Here is a 16,123-nt window from a genome sequence, read left to right on the forward strand (position 1 = left end):
AGGGCCACAGAGTCTGGCTTAACATACACTTTTTCACATCATAAATCTGATTACCTGTTACCATTTTCTGATGCAGGACACCACATGACAAGGTAGGTGTTCAGCTCTAACAAAAAAATATACACGTTTGTGAACAAACACGTGTGCCAACTTACTGCCTTTTTATTTATTACGTTTACTATAACATATGGTAAATGTTTGTTAATCATTAATACTAAACGATAATAAAGTCATTATAAACTGCATTTGTCTGTGTAGTAAAGCCTCCCTACGAGCGGTCCCTGTGTGTAGGTAAGGGCCATAGGCCTGTGACTGGGAGCTGTGTAGGGCCATAGGCCTGTGACTGGGAGCTGTGTAGGGCCATAGGCCTGTGACTGGGAGCTGTGTAGGGCCATAGGCCTGTGACTGGGAGCTGTGTAGGGCCATAGGCTTGTGACTGGGAGCTGTGTAGGGCCATAGGCCTGTGACTGGGAGCTGTGTAGGGCCATAGGCCTGTGACTGGGTGACTAAGTGCTTGTGACAGTGGCCCACTGACCGACTGTTATGGTCATACACACTGTGATGCTCTGAGTCAGTCTAGCGTGTCCCTGTGTCTAACCCTAAACCCACACTCCATCCCTCACCTGCTTAATTAGCTTAGCTGTGACCCACTGACAGAGGAGGCATTAGGCTTTACATCCTGTGTGCGTTCGTGTCACTGAAACACAAATGCACGCACACACACACACTCCGTGAGACAGAGACGGCACATGACACAGCACACATGGTTAACCACCAGGGTGGCTGGGTGAGAGACAACCAGACGCTGGAGATGTAATGCACGGTAGAACATCAAAGTATGTACAATGTTCTTTTTTTATACCACGATGCTGGATGCTAATTTCCTCAGAACAAAAACAGTAACAAACGCACCTGGGGGCAGCCAGTGTTGCAGTTTTGCCTATCGCAAACTTTAGCTTTAAAAGAGCAGTTATATTGTCAATTAAGCAGTTCATAGCTTAATATTTTCCAAATATAGACCCTGGCCTTATATTTCCAAATATTTTTTCAAATATGACCAAAATATCTCTGGCACAGTTGAATTAAACAGTTCAAAACTCTCACTGGAGAAATGTGAAAAGGAATGGTCTGGGTTAAATGTTGTCTTGGGGAGCTACAGTACCAAATAATTCATCCTCTCTGGGGTGATGGTGAACAGAGGTTGAACCAGAGACGTATGTTTTCTATATACATGATATATACATTGGGTTGAACTGAGGCGACAGACATAAAGTCTGAAGTTTACATACACCTTAGCCAAATACATTTAAACTCAGTTTTTCACAATTCCTGACATTTATTCTCAGTAAAAATTCCCTGTCTTAGGTCAGTTAGGATCACCACTTTATTTTAAGAATGTGAAATGTCAGAATTATAGTAGAGAGAATTATTTATTTCAGCTTTTATTTCAGCTTTTCACATTCTCAGTGGGTCAGAAGTTTACATACACTCAATTAGCATTTGGTAGCATTGCTTTTAAATTCTTTAACTTGGGTCAAACGTTTCGGGTAGCCTTCCACAAGCTTCCCACAATAAGTTGGGTGAATTCTGGCGCATTCCTCCTGATAGAGCTGGTGTGTAGGCCTCCTTGCTCGCACACGCCCACACATTCTGCCCACACATTTTCTATAGGCTTGAGGTCAGGGCTTTGTGATGGCCACTCCAATACTTTGACTTTGTTGTCCTTAAGCCATTTTGCCACAACTATGGAAATATGCTTGGGGTCATTGTCCATTTGAAAGACCCATTTGCGACCAAGCTTTAACTTCCTGACTGATGTCTTGAGATGTTGCTTCAATATATCCACATAATTTTCTTCTTCAAGATGCCATCTATTTTATGAAGTGCACCAGTCCCTCCTGCAGCAAAGCACCCCCACAACATGATGCTGCCACCCCCGTGCTTCACGGTTGGGAAGTGTTGGTGTTCTTCGGCTTGCAAGCCTCCCCCTTTTTCCTTGAAACATAATGATGGTCATTATTGCCAAACAGTTCTATTTTTGTTTCATCAGACCAGAGGACATTTCTCCAAAAAGTACAATCTTTGTCCCCATGTGTAGTTGCAAACCGTAGTCTGGCTTTTTTATGGCGGTTTTGGAGCACTGGCTTCTTCCTTGCTGAGCGGCCTTTCAGGTTATTAAAAAATATATATATATTTCACCTTTATTTAACCAGGTAGGCCAGTTGGGAACAAGTTCTCATTTACAACTGCGACCTGGCCAAGATAAAGCAAAGCAGTTCGACACATACAACAACACAGGGTTACACATGGAATAAACAAACATACAATCAATAATACAGTAGAAAAGTCTATATACATCATGTGCAAATGAGGTAGGATAAGAGAGAGGGATAAGGCAATAAATAGGCCATGGTGTCGAAGTAATTACAATATAGCAATTAAACACTGGAGTGGTAGAATGTGCAGAAGATGAATGTGCAAGTATAGATACTGGGGTGCAAAGGAGCAAGATAAATAAATAAATACAGTATGGAGATGAGGTAGATTGGATGGGCTATTTACAGAAGGGCTATGTACAGGTGCAGTGATCAGTGAGCTGCTCTGACAGCTGGTGCTTAAAGCTAGTGAGGGAGGTAAGAGTCTCCAGCTTTAGTGTTTTTTGCAGTTATGGCGATATAGGATTTGTTTTATTGTGAATATAGATACGTTTGTACCTGTTTCCTCCAACATCTTCACAAGGTCCTTTGCTGTTGTTCTGGGATTGATTTGCACTTTCTCACCAAAGTGCGTTCATCTCTAGGAGACAGAACGCGTATCCTTCCTGAGCGGTATGACGGCTGTGTGGTCCCATGGTGTTTATACTTGCGTACTATTGTTTGTACAGATGACCCACTGGAATTGTGATACAGTGAATTATAAGTGAAATAATCGGTCTGTAAACAATTATTGGAAAAATGACTTGTGTCATGCACAAAGTAGATGTCCTAACCAACTTGCCAAAACTATAGTTTGTCAACAAGAAATTTGCGGAGTGGTTGAAAAACGAGTTTTAATGACTCTAACCTAAGTGTATGTAAACTTCTGACTTCAACTGTATATAGGACACAATAATGATCCATTAGCTGGAGCGTTGACACGGTGGCATTGGATGGAAAAGAGAACAAAGAGAACAAAAATGCTGCTTTTTAATGATTTTTAATAAAGCATCAAAGATGCACTCTCGAACTTTTGCATAATTTCAGTCAGTAGTTTTGAAAGTGGTGTTCACGAGCCAAAAGTGGTCCCCGTTTTTTGTGTACTACGTCATCAAATTGTGAACTACGTCGTCAAATTGTGTACTACGTCGTCAAATTGTGTACTACGTCATCAAATTGTGTACTACGTCATCAAATTGTGTACTACGTCATCAAATTGTGTACTACGTCATCAAATTGTGTACGGCGTCATCCATTTCGAATTACTTGTTACGTCCTTCAATTTTTTATTAAAAAAAATTGGACGATATGTTACAAATCCAATTAACACTATATCTTACAAATGTCTTGTGCTTAAGATCTTGGAGTGCATAAGGCATTTTGAGGGCCATGGTTATTTGCTGGCCTACATCCCAAATGGCACCCTACTCATAGGTTACCATTTGGGACGCAACCAATGGTAATTATATTCCAAGGCTCTGCTGAGGATTGTTGTTGTTAACTGAGGAGGTGAAGCTAAGAGCTGGAAGCCCCTTAGCTGCCTGCTACAATCTCCACACGGAACGCACATGCACACATGCACGCACACACTCACGGACACACGCATGTCTTACTGGTTTTATAATTTATCATTTATCATATCAAATCATTTTTCTAAAGCCTGCCTCAAACAAATTCTGATGAAGGGGAGGTCTCTTACTGAGTGAGGTCTAGAGAGTCTTGGGAATCTGCAGTTGCCATGTTACAGTGAAAAAACCCTTGTAAGAAATGTTGCTTTTATAAAAGTCACTATGTGAATACATTTGATTTATTGAACAACAAAGCCTTTAGCATGTCAATAGTCACAGAGTACAGAGGCTTGAAGAGGAACTGACAAAGTAATAGCAATATTCCTGTCTAGAATATATTTTGCACTGGGGAACAAATGTTTATTGTAAACGTGACAAATAAAACCCCTCAACATTGCAACCCTTGAATAATTGAACCTTCACTGTAGGCTGATTTTAGAATGATTCAATTCAGTAGGACACGCAACAACATAGGTCAAAGGTCAATGTAATGATCTTCTTCCTGTCTCTTACCGAATCAGATCAAGCAGGGCGTCAGCGGAGCTCATGATTGGCTTGCCGCTGTCCTCGTTGTCCTCCTTCTGGGCGGCGCCCCCTGGGTGGATGATGGTAACCATGAGGATGCCCACCACCACCGCCACAAAGGTGGTCCACAGGTAGTAGGAGACGGTCATGATGCCCAGGCGGCTGGAACACTTGGCATCCAAGGCTGCTAGCCCCGACATTAAACTGGAGAGAGAGAGAGAAGAGAAAAATAATGGTTAGGAAGTGAAAGAGCCAGGCAGATCATCACAGGGAGAGAAGACAGAGAGAAACAGAATGGTTAGGGGGCACTTGGTAGACAAACACCCCACGTCTTACTGGACAGAGGACCACCCAGAGACCCCTACCAGACTACCAAGGAGCCCCAAGCCCCCTCAATTCCACACCAGACCCAGCACACCTCACAGGCCCTACCCACCACCAGAGCATCACCACTTCCATCGGCACAACCAGACTGGACCAGGCCCAGCCAACTACCCCACACCAGACCACCTCTACCAGACCAGAGAGGCAGCCCCCCCGGCTCAGATCTGGCCACCCTCCACGGGGCCCAACAGCAGGACCAGCGCAGCTACGCTGAGGCCCTCAGCGGAAAGGAGAACTCTGGAGGATTGAGTGAGATTAAACAGCTCCTCCAGTATATCTGCACTAAACTCCACTCAACGCACACGCATACACTGCTGTACTAAGAGTTTACTTGTTCAATAGAAAGAAGGAAAAAATAAAAAGAGAACACGTTTGCTGTTATCCATTGTTAATCTCACTCCTAACAACTTAGTAATTACTGTATTTTTTACTGTGCTATTCTTTCTTAATTGCAACGTGAAATCACTATCAGTTAGCATGTGAAACATTCAGGGCCTAAACTTGTCAATCTTTGGACTGAAGAGTTTACCACTGAAAAGATGTTGATGTCATCATTCTGCAGGAGACATGGTGTAAGGCAGACATTGTCACTCACTGTCACTCACAGGCCCAGGGAAATGTGCTGATCTGTGGAGACACACATGCGCTCACAGGCACACTATCTGACCTAACGACCACACGAGGGGACAGCTTATTACAGTCCATACTGTTTCTGTCTTAATCTGCCCCATAGAAACAACAGTGACAGTACCATCAACAAAAACGGAACGGATTTGTTGTAGCTCTGTCAAAGCCTGAGTCTGTACTTTGTTAATGGTAGGTTATGGGGGGGGACTCTTTGGGGAGATTCACCTATTACTGACCTCTTGGCCACAGCACAGTAGACTATATGATTACAGACATTGACCCTTTCTCTCTCAGCTAATTCACCATCAAGCCACTAACACCTCTGTCTGATCACAGCCAAATTACCTTGTTCCTCAAAAGTACAGACTTGGAAACAACCACACATTCACACCCCAGAAAGCTGTGCAACTTCAGAAATTCATACAGATGGGCCCAAAACAGCACAGAAGGCAACCAGTAACCAAAAAATCCAAACACAATAACTTTCTAGATACCACATACACTCATAGTAAAGAAGGCATCAATCTAGCAGTAAAACATATAAACAATATTTTCAGGCAAACGGCAAAAGAAGCACAACTGAAATAGATTTTAAAAATAAATACATTAAAATACCGATGACCACTCGTTTGATACAGATTTTAAAATTATCAGGAAAATAATTTGAAAATTGGAACACTATCAAACCAAAAGCACAAAGTGCCAAATAATGGTGAATTACGCCTTCATTACTATGAGACTTTAAAACTCTATAAACGTACAATCAGAACCAAAAAAAGCACAGCACAACAGCAAGCAACTGACACTAGTCCAGTGATACCCTCTCATATCAATACCAAGCTCTGCAATGCCAAACACTGAGCAAAGAAAAAAGTCCCCTAATCCAGCTGATCCTGGGGTTGAGTTCACAGACCTGTTCTACTAACACACTGAAGCCTCAGGACCAGAACATCCAATCAATCAGAATAAACCAAATTACAACACAGTCAAAACAAAACTACATTACCTATTGGGAAACACAAGCACAAGGCAAAATGCATTGCTATCTGGCACTACATCAACAGTAAACCATGGCAAACTATTTGACCATGGTTACTGATCAAAACCTGTACAAAGTACAGGCTCAGTGAGCACAGCCTTGCCATTGAGAATGGTAGACACAGGAAACATGGCTCCCTGTAGAGGAAAGGCTGTGCAACCACTGCACAACAGCAGGACCTGAGACACAGCTGCATTTCCTGACAAAATGTTTAAAAAATATAAAACTAAAAGTGTAATTTCCCCAAATTTGAAACCCTTATTCAAGGTTTCAGAGACCTCTCTGATGATAATAGGCTACCGTCCTGTTGGGGGAAGACGCAGAGAGCTGTAGGTTGGCAGCGCACTACATTGCTGTCTGCAAAAATATGAGGGACCGTGTCTGACAATCCAACCTGCACATGTCCTCTATGCCATTGTTATTCTCCATTGTATGATTATTTTTTACCCTTGATTATTGTTGCTACTGATTGTCCATTTGACAATATTGATTATTATTATTTTAAATATGTTAATGTTGTAAATGAATCACTCAGTCTCCTAAATACGCTTTGGCAACATGTATATTGTTACGTCATGCCAATAAAGCAAATTGAATAGAATTGAGAGAGAGAGAGCGCGAGAAAGAGAGAGACTGGAAAATCAAACTGTAGACAGTGAGTAGAGTGAGCGAACGAGAGAAAGAGAGAGAGAGCTAACGGTTGATTAAATGGTTAGCTACCTCTTGTTCTCGTCTGTATAGTGTATTGGGACATTCATGTGAAATACACTTTTTAAAGGTTGAACGCAGTCGTTTTTATCTCAACATCAAATATGAACTAATTAACTAATTTAACTAATTTGCCGCCTGGTGATGGGACGAAACTCCATCCCACCAAAACAGGCTGAAATTTCAGTCGGCCTTTTAAAACAGCTCCTACACTAAAGGGGCATTTTTGTAATTTTCACAATTTCACGGAATAATTCCAATATACAGTGTACTGCAAAACATTAAGAAAACATTAAGAACACTTTCCATGACATAGACTGACCAGGTGAATCCAGGTGAAAGCTATGATCCCTTATTGATGTCACATGTTAAATCCACTTCAATCAGTATAGATGAAGGGGAGGAGACAGGTTAAAAAATGATTTTTAAGCTGTGAGACAATGGATTGTATATGTGTGTCATTCAGAGGGTGATTGGCAAGAGAAAAAATGTAAGTGCCTTTGAACGGGGTATGGTAGTAGGTTTGTGTCAAAACTGCAATACTGCTGGGTTTTTCATGCTCAACAGTTTCCCGTGTGTATCAAGAATGGTCCACCACCCAAATGACATTCAGCCAACTTGACACAACTGTGGGATGCATTGGAGTCAACATGGTCCAGCATCACTGTAGAATGCTTTCGACACCTTGTAGAGTCCATGCCTCGACAAATTGGGGCTGTTCTGAGGGAAAAGGTGTTCCTAATGTTTGGTATACTCAGTGTACGTAAAAAAACAGGAAAACAAGGATTTAAAGAAAGATTTCAGCTAATAGCATACAGTGCTTACATTGCCTTGCAAAAGTATCCATCCCCCTTGGCATATTTTCCTATTAAGTTGCAACACAACCTGTAGTTTAAATGGTTTTTTATTTGTATTTCATGTAATGGACATACACAAAATAGTCCAAATTGGTGAAGTGAAATGAAAAAAATTACTTGTTTCCAAAAATTCCCCAAAATTAAAAACGGAAAAGTGGTTCATGCAGATGTTTGCTATAAAAGCCCCTAAATAAGATCTGGTGCAACCAATTATCTTCAGAAGTCACACAATTAGTTACATTGTACACAGGTGGACTTTATTTAAGTGTCACATGATCTCAGTATATATACACCTTTTCTGAAAGGCCCCAGAGTCTGCAACACCACTAAGCAAGGGACACCACCAAGCAAGTGACTACACCAAGCAAGCAGCACCATGAAGACCAAGGAGCTCTCCAAACAGCTCAGGTACAAAGTTGTGGAGAAGTACAGATCAGGGAAACTTTGAACATCCCACAGAGCACCATTAAATTCATTATTAAAAAATGGAAAGATTATGGCACCACAACAAACCTGCCAAGAGAGGGCCGCCCACCAAAACTCACAGACCAAGCAAGGAGGGCCTTATTATTATATTGTTCACGTGCACGGTGTTTCCTCCGACACATTGGTGCGGCTGGCTTCCGGGTTGGATGCGCGCTGTGTTAAGAAGCAGTGCGGCTTGATTGGGTTGTGTATCGGAGGACGCATTACTTTCAACCTTCGTCTCTCCCGAGCCCGTAAGGGAATTGTAGCGATGAGACAAGATAGTAGCTACTAAACAATTGGATACCACAAAATTGGGGAGAAAAAGGGGTAAAATAAAAATAATTAAAAAAGGAGGGCAATATTCAGAGAGGCAACAAAGAGACCAAAGATAACTCTGAAGGAGCTGCAAAGCTCTACTGCGGAGATTGGAATATCTGTCCGTAGGACCACTTTTAGCCGTACACTCCACAGAGCTGGGCTTTACGGAAGAGTGGCCAGAAGAAAAGCCATTGCTTAAAGAAAAAAATAAGTAAACACGTTTGGTGTTCGCCAAAAGGCATGTGGGAGATTCCCCAAACATATGGTCAGATTTAGCTTTTTGGCCATCAAAGAAAATGTCTGGCGCAAACCCAACACCTCCCATCACCCTGAGAATACCATCCCCACAGTGAAGCATGGTGGTGGAAGCATCATGCTGTGGGGATGTTTTTCATCGGCAGGGACTTTGAAACTGGTCAGAATTGAAGGAATGATGGATGACGCTAAATACAGGGAAATTCTTGAGGGAAACCTGTTTCAGTCTTCCACAGATATGAGATTGGAATGGAGGTTCACCTTCCAGCAGGACAATGACCCTAAGCATACTGCTAAAGCAACACTCGAGTGGTTTAAGGGGAAACATTTAAATGTCTTGGAATGGCCTAGTCAAAGCCCAGACCTTAATCCAATTGAGAATCTGCATTATGACTTAAAGATTTCTGTACCCCATCGGAACCCATCCAACTTGAAGAAGCTGGAGCAGTTTTGCCTTGAAGAATGGGCAAAAATCCCAGTGGCTAGATATGCCAAGCTAATAGAGACATACCCCAAGAGACTTGCAGCTGTAATTGTTGCAAAAGGGGTCTCTACTAATTATTGACTTTGGGGGGGTGAATAGTTATGCACGCTCAAGTTTTCTGTTTTGTTTTTCATCTTCAAAGTGGTAAGCATGCTGTGTAAATCAAATGATACAAGGCAACAAAATAGGAAAAATGCCAAGGGGGTGAATAATTTCGCAAGCCACTGTACATTTCTTCTTACTAGCGTTCCCTAAATATTTAGTCATCAGGCACATCAAATATACACAGAAATCAATAGAATCAGATCTATGACATGAACATAAGAAATCCAACACTCAAAGCACAGGTTAAAACCCTTTAGGACATAACTTCCAACATTACATCCCACTAATGATCTCAGTTGAATAATAAGCACTGAAGTATAAAATAACTAGAGACTGTGACCAAGATGGCGGACCATTGTTTTCAACATAATCTAGTATTTACATTCGCATAGTCCAATTCATGGACCGTACCCGGGTTGCATCTGCTTTACACGGCCCAAATTCACATGCACACTAGATCTGTGTTCGAATACTAACCGCATTAACTGTATTATTTGTGATGTAAATTGAGTATGTAGTATGCTTATTGATCGTAGCATGGATGTAGTTAGTATGCCAAAAGTAACCGGATGTCGTACTAAATTTGCCAAAATACGAAGTATACAAGCAGCTTTTAGGGCCCATAATGCAATTCTTCAGAAAATGGGCGTGGCTGTACTATGCCTTCGGGGAGTTTCAATGCTTTTCTCTCGATCTTTAGCTCCAGTAAGGATCAGACCCTTTTTTTCATTTTCCGACCAAAATGACAAACCCAAATCTAACTGCCTGTAGCTTAGGACCTGAAGCAAGGATATGCATATTCTTGATACCATTTGAAAGGAAACACTTTGAATGTGAAATTCATGTAGGAGAATATGACACATTAGATCTGGTAAAAGATAATACAAAGAAAAAACGTGCGTTTTTTTTTTTTTTTCATCTTTGAAATACAAGATAAAGGCCACAATGTATTATTCAAATTTAGGAGCAATTTAGATTTTGGCCACTAGATTGCAGCAGTGTATGGCAGCAGTGTATGTGCAAAGTGTTAGGCTGATCCAATTGCCTTTCTGTTTAAACTGTTGCATCAAGTCTGCCCAAATGTGCCTAATTGGTTTATTGATACATGTTCAAGTTCATAACTGTGCACTCTCCTCAAACAATAGCATGGTATTATTTCACTGTAATACCTAATGTAAACAGTGCAGTTAAATTAACAAGAATTTAAGCTTTCTGCCCATATCAGACATGTCTATGTCCTGGGAAATGTTTTGTTAAAGCTGTAAAGCTTTTTTGAAATCTGACATGCCAGGTGGATTAACAACAAGCTAAGCTGTGTTTTGCTATATTGCACTTGTGATTTCATGAAAATTAAATATCTTTAGTAATGTTGACGAAAATGATCCCGCTAACGGGATGGGTGCGCCAAGATTTAAAGGTCAATTCCGATTGAGCCGACATATGCAGCATTTACCTAGAATCAGTCTCAGCGAACATGGGAACATTACCTCTACATTTCAATCGTGCTATAGCGCTTAACTTCTGTGAAAGGGATTATATTTAGCCCTTTAATAGAAATATTTTCTCTCAGTTAGATTCTCATTCATATTCATATTCAAATTTGATTAATGTAGCCCTTGCCATGAATGTAATGTACAACTAATTGTTGTACTGGTAGTACAAAACGAAGGCTATGTGACATCACTCTCAGTAATGAAAAGGCAAAGAAATCACACTGTATCAGTGGGACCACTTGTTGCAGATTTACTACCATTTAGTACCAGAGAGCATTTATATTGACACAGAAATGGAGGGGACATCGATCTCTGGGACTCTCTGATCCCCAGAGCTGGACAGACAAGGGATGCTTCCCAAATGGCACCATATTCCTTACATAGTTAATTTCTTTTGACCAAAGCCTTATGGGCCCTGTTCAAAAGTTGTGCACTATATAGGGAATAGGGTACCATTTGGGATGCAGGCAAGATGTTGACCGAGCTGCCTAAAATCTAATCCTGTATTGTTTGGCCGGCGGGTTAGAGTGGTCAATGAATGTTTCCTCTGCCATTTTGTGCTGTGAGTCTGTCCTCCGCAGATACCCCTCTGAGATACGATCTACATCCCAAATGGCACCCCATTCCTTGCACTACGTTTGAACAGGACCAATTGGGGAATGGGAAATAGGGTGCCATTTGGGACGTAGATGCAGTGAACCATCCTGACCTTGAGACCGTGCTGAGGCTGAGATAGCTTTCTGGATGTCCTTGATCGTCACACAGTCTCTTACCAGCAGGAGATGGGCACAGGAGGCAGTGAGTGAAGGGGGAGGGTATTTGTGTACAGTATGTACAGTATGTATATAACTGTTTCATATATCACTAAGATATAGCCGCTCATAGCCTCAGAAGGCTTCTAATGTACGAGACTAAGTCTCTCATGACAAGGCCGTGACACTCATTTGGGTCTGGGTGCCGAGATTAGTGTGTGTGTGTGTGTGTGTGTGTGTGTGTGTGTGTGTGTGTGTGTGTGTGTGTGTGTGTGTGTGTGTGTGTGTGTGTGCCCTAGTCAAAAGTAGTGCACTACAAAGGGAATAGGGTGCCATTTGGGACGCACACAGATTCATTCAGTCTACACAAGAGATTGTGTAGTCATCAAGAAACTGATGAACACTCTTGCTAATTTTCACACAGGGACAATCCGTCCTTGTCATCACAAATAAAAGCAAATACATTAAATAGAAATCAATGATTTCTTCAAATATGGTTTATCAGAGGTGTTGGGATGCAGCAAGGATAGAAAAATACACAGCCAGATCAAAAGAGAAGAATCATGAAGTATCAGCCATCTCCCAATTAACAGTAAAGTCTGCTACAGAACTCAAACATCATTCTGTGGTCACAAATTCAATGAAAACAAATCAATTCATTAGATGTTAATTCATTATTCAACTATGGTTTATTAAAGATGTTTGGATGCTGCAAAATTTGAAAATCCAAAATGATAATCAGAACTCGAGGCATCAGACATGCATCAGTTGGTGCCAGAAGGGCTTGGAGGTATGCATGTGACTGATAAATCAATTGTTTTTTTCCTCGAACCAAATTCTTCATCACGTTTAAAAGAGATTTAGAATTCGCTGTCATTGTTTTTTATGTTAATCACACTTTGCGGTTGTTTACTTGCAATTGCATATCACTGGAATCTTGTGATAATTGTGACTGACTGAATATATTTCCATTGCCGATGTAGTAGATAGGTAGTTTACAATCGCTACCTCACTCACTTCCTCCCTTTGCTGACACAAAGTACAACAATACTGTTGTATATTGTATTGTGTTTCTGTGATGTATCGGATTGTGTGTTGATTTTCATGTTGTATGTAACAGAGAGTGTGAAAACAATCTTGCTCTATGAGAACAATAGAATGTATCTGTCTAAAGACAACTTGGCTGTCAAGGACCATATCACCTCCACTCTAGACCCACTCCAATTTGCTTACCGCCAAAATAGGTCCACAGACGACGCAATCGCAACCACACTGCACACTGCCCTAACCCATCTGGACAAGAGGAATACCTATGTGAGAATGCTGTTCATCGACTACAGCTCAGCATTGAACACCATAGTACCCTCCAAACTCGTCATCAAGCTCGAGACCCTGGGTCTCGACCCTGCCCCGTGCAACTGGGTACTGGACTTCCTGACGGGCCACCCCCAGGTGGTGAGGGTAGGTAACAACATCTCCACCCCGCTGATCCTCAACACTGGGGCCCCACAAGGGTGCGTTCTGAGCCCTCTCCTGTACTCCCTGTTCCCTCCCATACCCTACATTACTCATCTCATATGTATATACTGTACTCGATACCATCTGCATCTTGCCAATGCCGTTCTGTACCATCACTCATTCATATATGTTTATGTACATATTCTTTATCCCTTTACACTTGTGTGTATAAGGTAGTATTTTGGAATTGTTAGGTTAGATTAGATTACTCGTTGCAATGTCGGAACTAGAAGCACAAGCATTTCGCTACCGTCGCATTAACATGTTAATGTGACAAATAAAATTTGATTTGATTTGATGTTCCGCAGTCACTCAGTAAAAAAAATGGAACAGAGTCAAACATGCGGTTTCCATACAGTGCCTTGCGAAAGTATTCGGCCCCCTTGAACTTTGCGACATTTTGCCACATTTCAGGCTTCAAACATGAAGATATAAAACTGTATTTTTTTGTGAAGAATCAACAACAAGTAGGACACAATCATGAAGTGGAACAACATTTATTGGATATTTCAAACTTTTTTAACAAATCAAAAACTGAAAAATTGGGCGTGCAAAATTATTCAGCCCCCTTAAGTTAATACTTTGTAGCGCCACCTTTTGCTGCGATTACAGCTGTAAGTCGCTTGGGGTATGTCTCTATCAGTTTTGCACATCGAGAGACTGAAATTTTTTCCCATTCCTCCTTGCAAAACAGCTCGAGCTCAGTGAGGTTGGATGGAGAGCATTTGTGAACAGCAGTTTTCAGTTCTTTCCACAGATTCTCGATTGGATTCAGGTCTGGACTTTGACTTGGCCATTCTAACACCTGGATATGTTTATTTTTGAACCATTCCATTGTAGATTTTTCTTTATGTTTTGGATCATTGTCTTGTTGGAAGACAAATCTCCATCCCAGTCTCAGGTCTTTTGCAGACTCCATCAGGTTTTCTTCCAGAATGGTCCTGTATTTGGCTCCATCCATCTTCCCATCAATTTTAACCATCTTCCCTGTCCCTGCTGAAGAAAAGCAGGCCCAAACCATGATGCTGCCACCACCATGTTTGACAGTGGGGATGGTGTGTTCAGCTGTGTTGCTTTTACCCCAAACATAACGTTTTGCATTGTTGCCAAAAAGTTCAATTTTGGTTTCATCTGAACAAGGCACCTTCTTCCACATGTTTGGTGTGTCTCCCAGGTGGATTGTGGCAAACTTTAAACGACACTTTTTATGGATATCTTTAAGAAATGGCTTTCTTCTTGCCACTCTTCCATAAAGGCCAGATTTGTGCAATATACGACTGATTGTTGTCCTATGGACAGAGTCTCCCACCTCAGCTGTAGATCTCTGCAGTTCATCCAGAGTGAGCATGGGCCTCTTGGCTGCATCTCTGATCAGTCTTCTCCTTGTATGAGCTGAAAGTTTAGAGGGACGGCCAGGTCTTGGTAGATTTGCAGTGGTCTGATACTCCTTCCATTTCAATATTATCGCTTGCACAGTGCTCCTTGGGATGTTTAAAGCTTGGGAAATCTTTTTGTATCCAAATCCGGCTTTAAACTTCTTCACAACAGTATCTCGGACCTGCCTGGTGTGTTCCTTGTTCTTCATGATGCTCTCTGCGCTTTTAACGGACCTCTGAGACTATCACAGTGCAGGTGCATTTATACGGAGACTTGATTACACACAGGTGGATTGTATTTATCATCATTAGTCATTTAGGTCAACATTGGATCATTCAGAGATCCTCACTGAACTTCTGGAGAGAGTTTGCTGCACTGAAAGTAAAGGGGCTGAATAATTTTGCACGCCCAATTTTTCAGTTTTTGATTTGTTAAAAAAGTTTGAAATATCCAATAAATGTCGTTCCACTTCATGATTGTGTCCCACTTGTTGTTGATTCTTCACAAAAAAATACAGTTTTATATCTTTATGTTTGAAGCCTGAAATGTGGCAAAAGGTCGCAAAGTTCAAGGGGGCCGAATACTTTCGCAAGGCACTGTATGTGTGATGTTTGATACCATTCCATTTATTCCATACCAGCCATTACAATGAGCCTGTCCTCCTATAGCTCCTCCCATCCGCCTCCACTGCTGTTGTGAGGGGTCGAAGAGGAAACTCCCTCTCAAAAGGTCAAGCCTGGAAAGCCTAAAGGGATTGATCCCATCGCCATGACGACTGACTGACAACAATTTTCTTAGAAATGAGAGCAAAGCGGAGCGGAGATGGTTTTTGCTCTGCTCCATTTAATCAATTTGCTTTAGATCTGTCAGAATGTCAGTCTGCTTAGAAATGAGAGCATGTATTTTTCTTAGAAATGAAAAATACATTGCATCCTGAAAGTATTCAGAACCTTGACTGTTTCTGCATTTTGTTACGTTACAGCCTTATTCTACAATGGATTACATAGTTTTATCTTTTGCATCAATCTACACAAAATACCCCATAATGACAAAGCAAAAACAGGCTTTTAGAAATGTTTGCAAATGTATAAATAAAAAAAATATATACATCACGTCAGCCACTCCTGCATCAGCCACTCCTGCATTGTCTTGGCTGTGTGCTTAGAGTCATTGTCCTGTTGGAGGGTGAACCTTCACCCCAGTCGGAGGTTCTGAGCACTCTGGAGCAGGTGTTTATCAAGGATCTCTCAATACTTTGCTCCGTTCATCTTTTCCTCCATCCTGACTAGTCTCCCAGTCCCTGCCGCTGAAAAACATCCTCACAGCATAATGCCACCACCATGTTTCACCTTAGGGATGGTGCCAGGTTTCCTCCAGATGTGAGGCTTTGCATTCAGGCCAAATAGTTCAATCTTGGTTTCATCAAACCAGAAAATCTTGTTTCTCATTG

At 41.5% G+C, this 16,123-nt stretch overlaps 1 protein-coding gene across 1 annotated transcript in view; it reads right to left on the reverse strand.

Moving 5' to 3' along the window:
• Positions 1-16,123, reverse strand: part of LOC139377432 (excitatory amino acid transporter 5-like) — an 84,104-nt gene that overhangs the window by 34,324 nt on the left and 33,657 nt on the right. The window contains exon 3 of the mRNA XM_071120461.1: positions 4,277-4,492. Coding sequence (XP_070976562.1) covers positions 4,277-4,492 — 216 coding nt within the window. The remainder of the gene's footprint in view (positions 1-4,276; positions 4,493-16,123) is intronic.

This window comes from Oncorhynchus clarkii, chromosome 20 (assembly GCF_045791955.1).
Source record: "Oncorhynchus clarkii lewisi isolate Uvic-CL-2024 chromosome 20, UVic_Ocla_1.0, whole genome shotgun sequence".
NCBI lineage: Eukaryota > Metazoa > Chordata > Actinopteri > Salmoniformes > Salmonidae > Oncorhynchus > Oncorhynchus clarkii.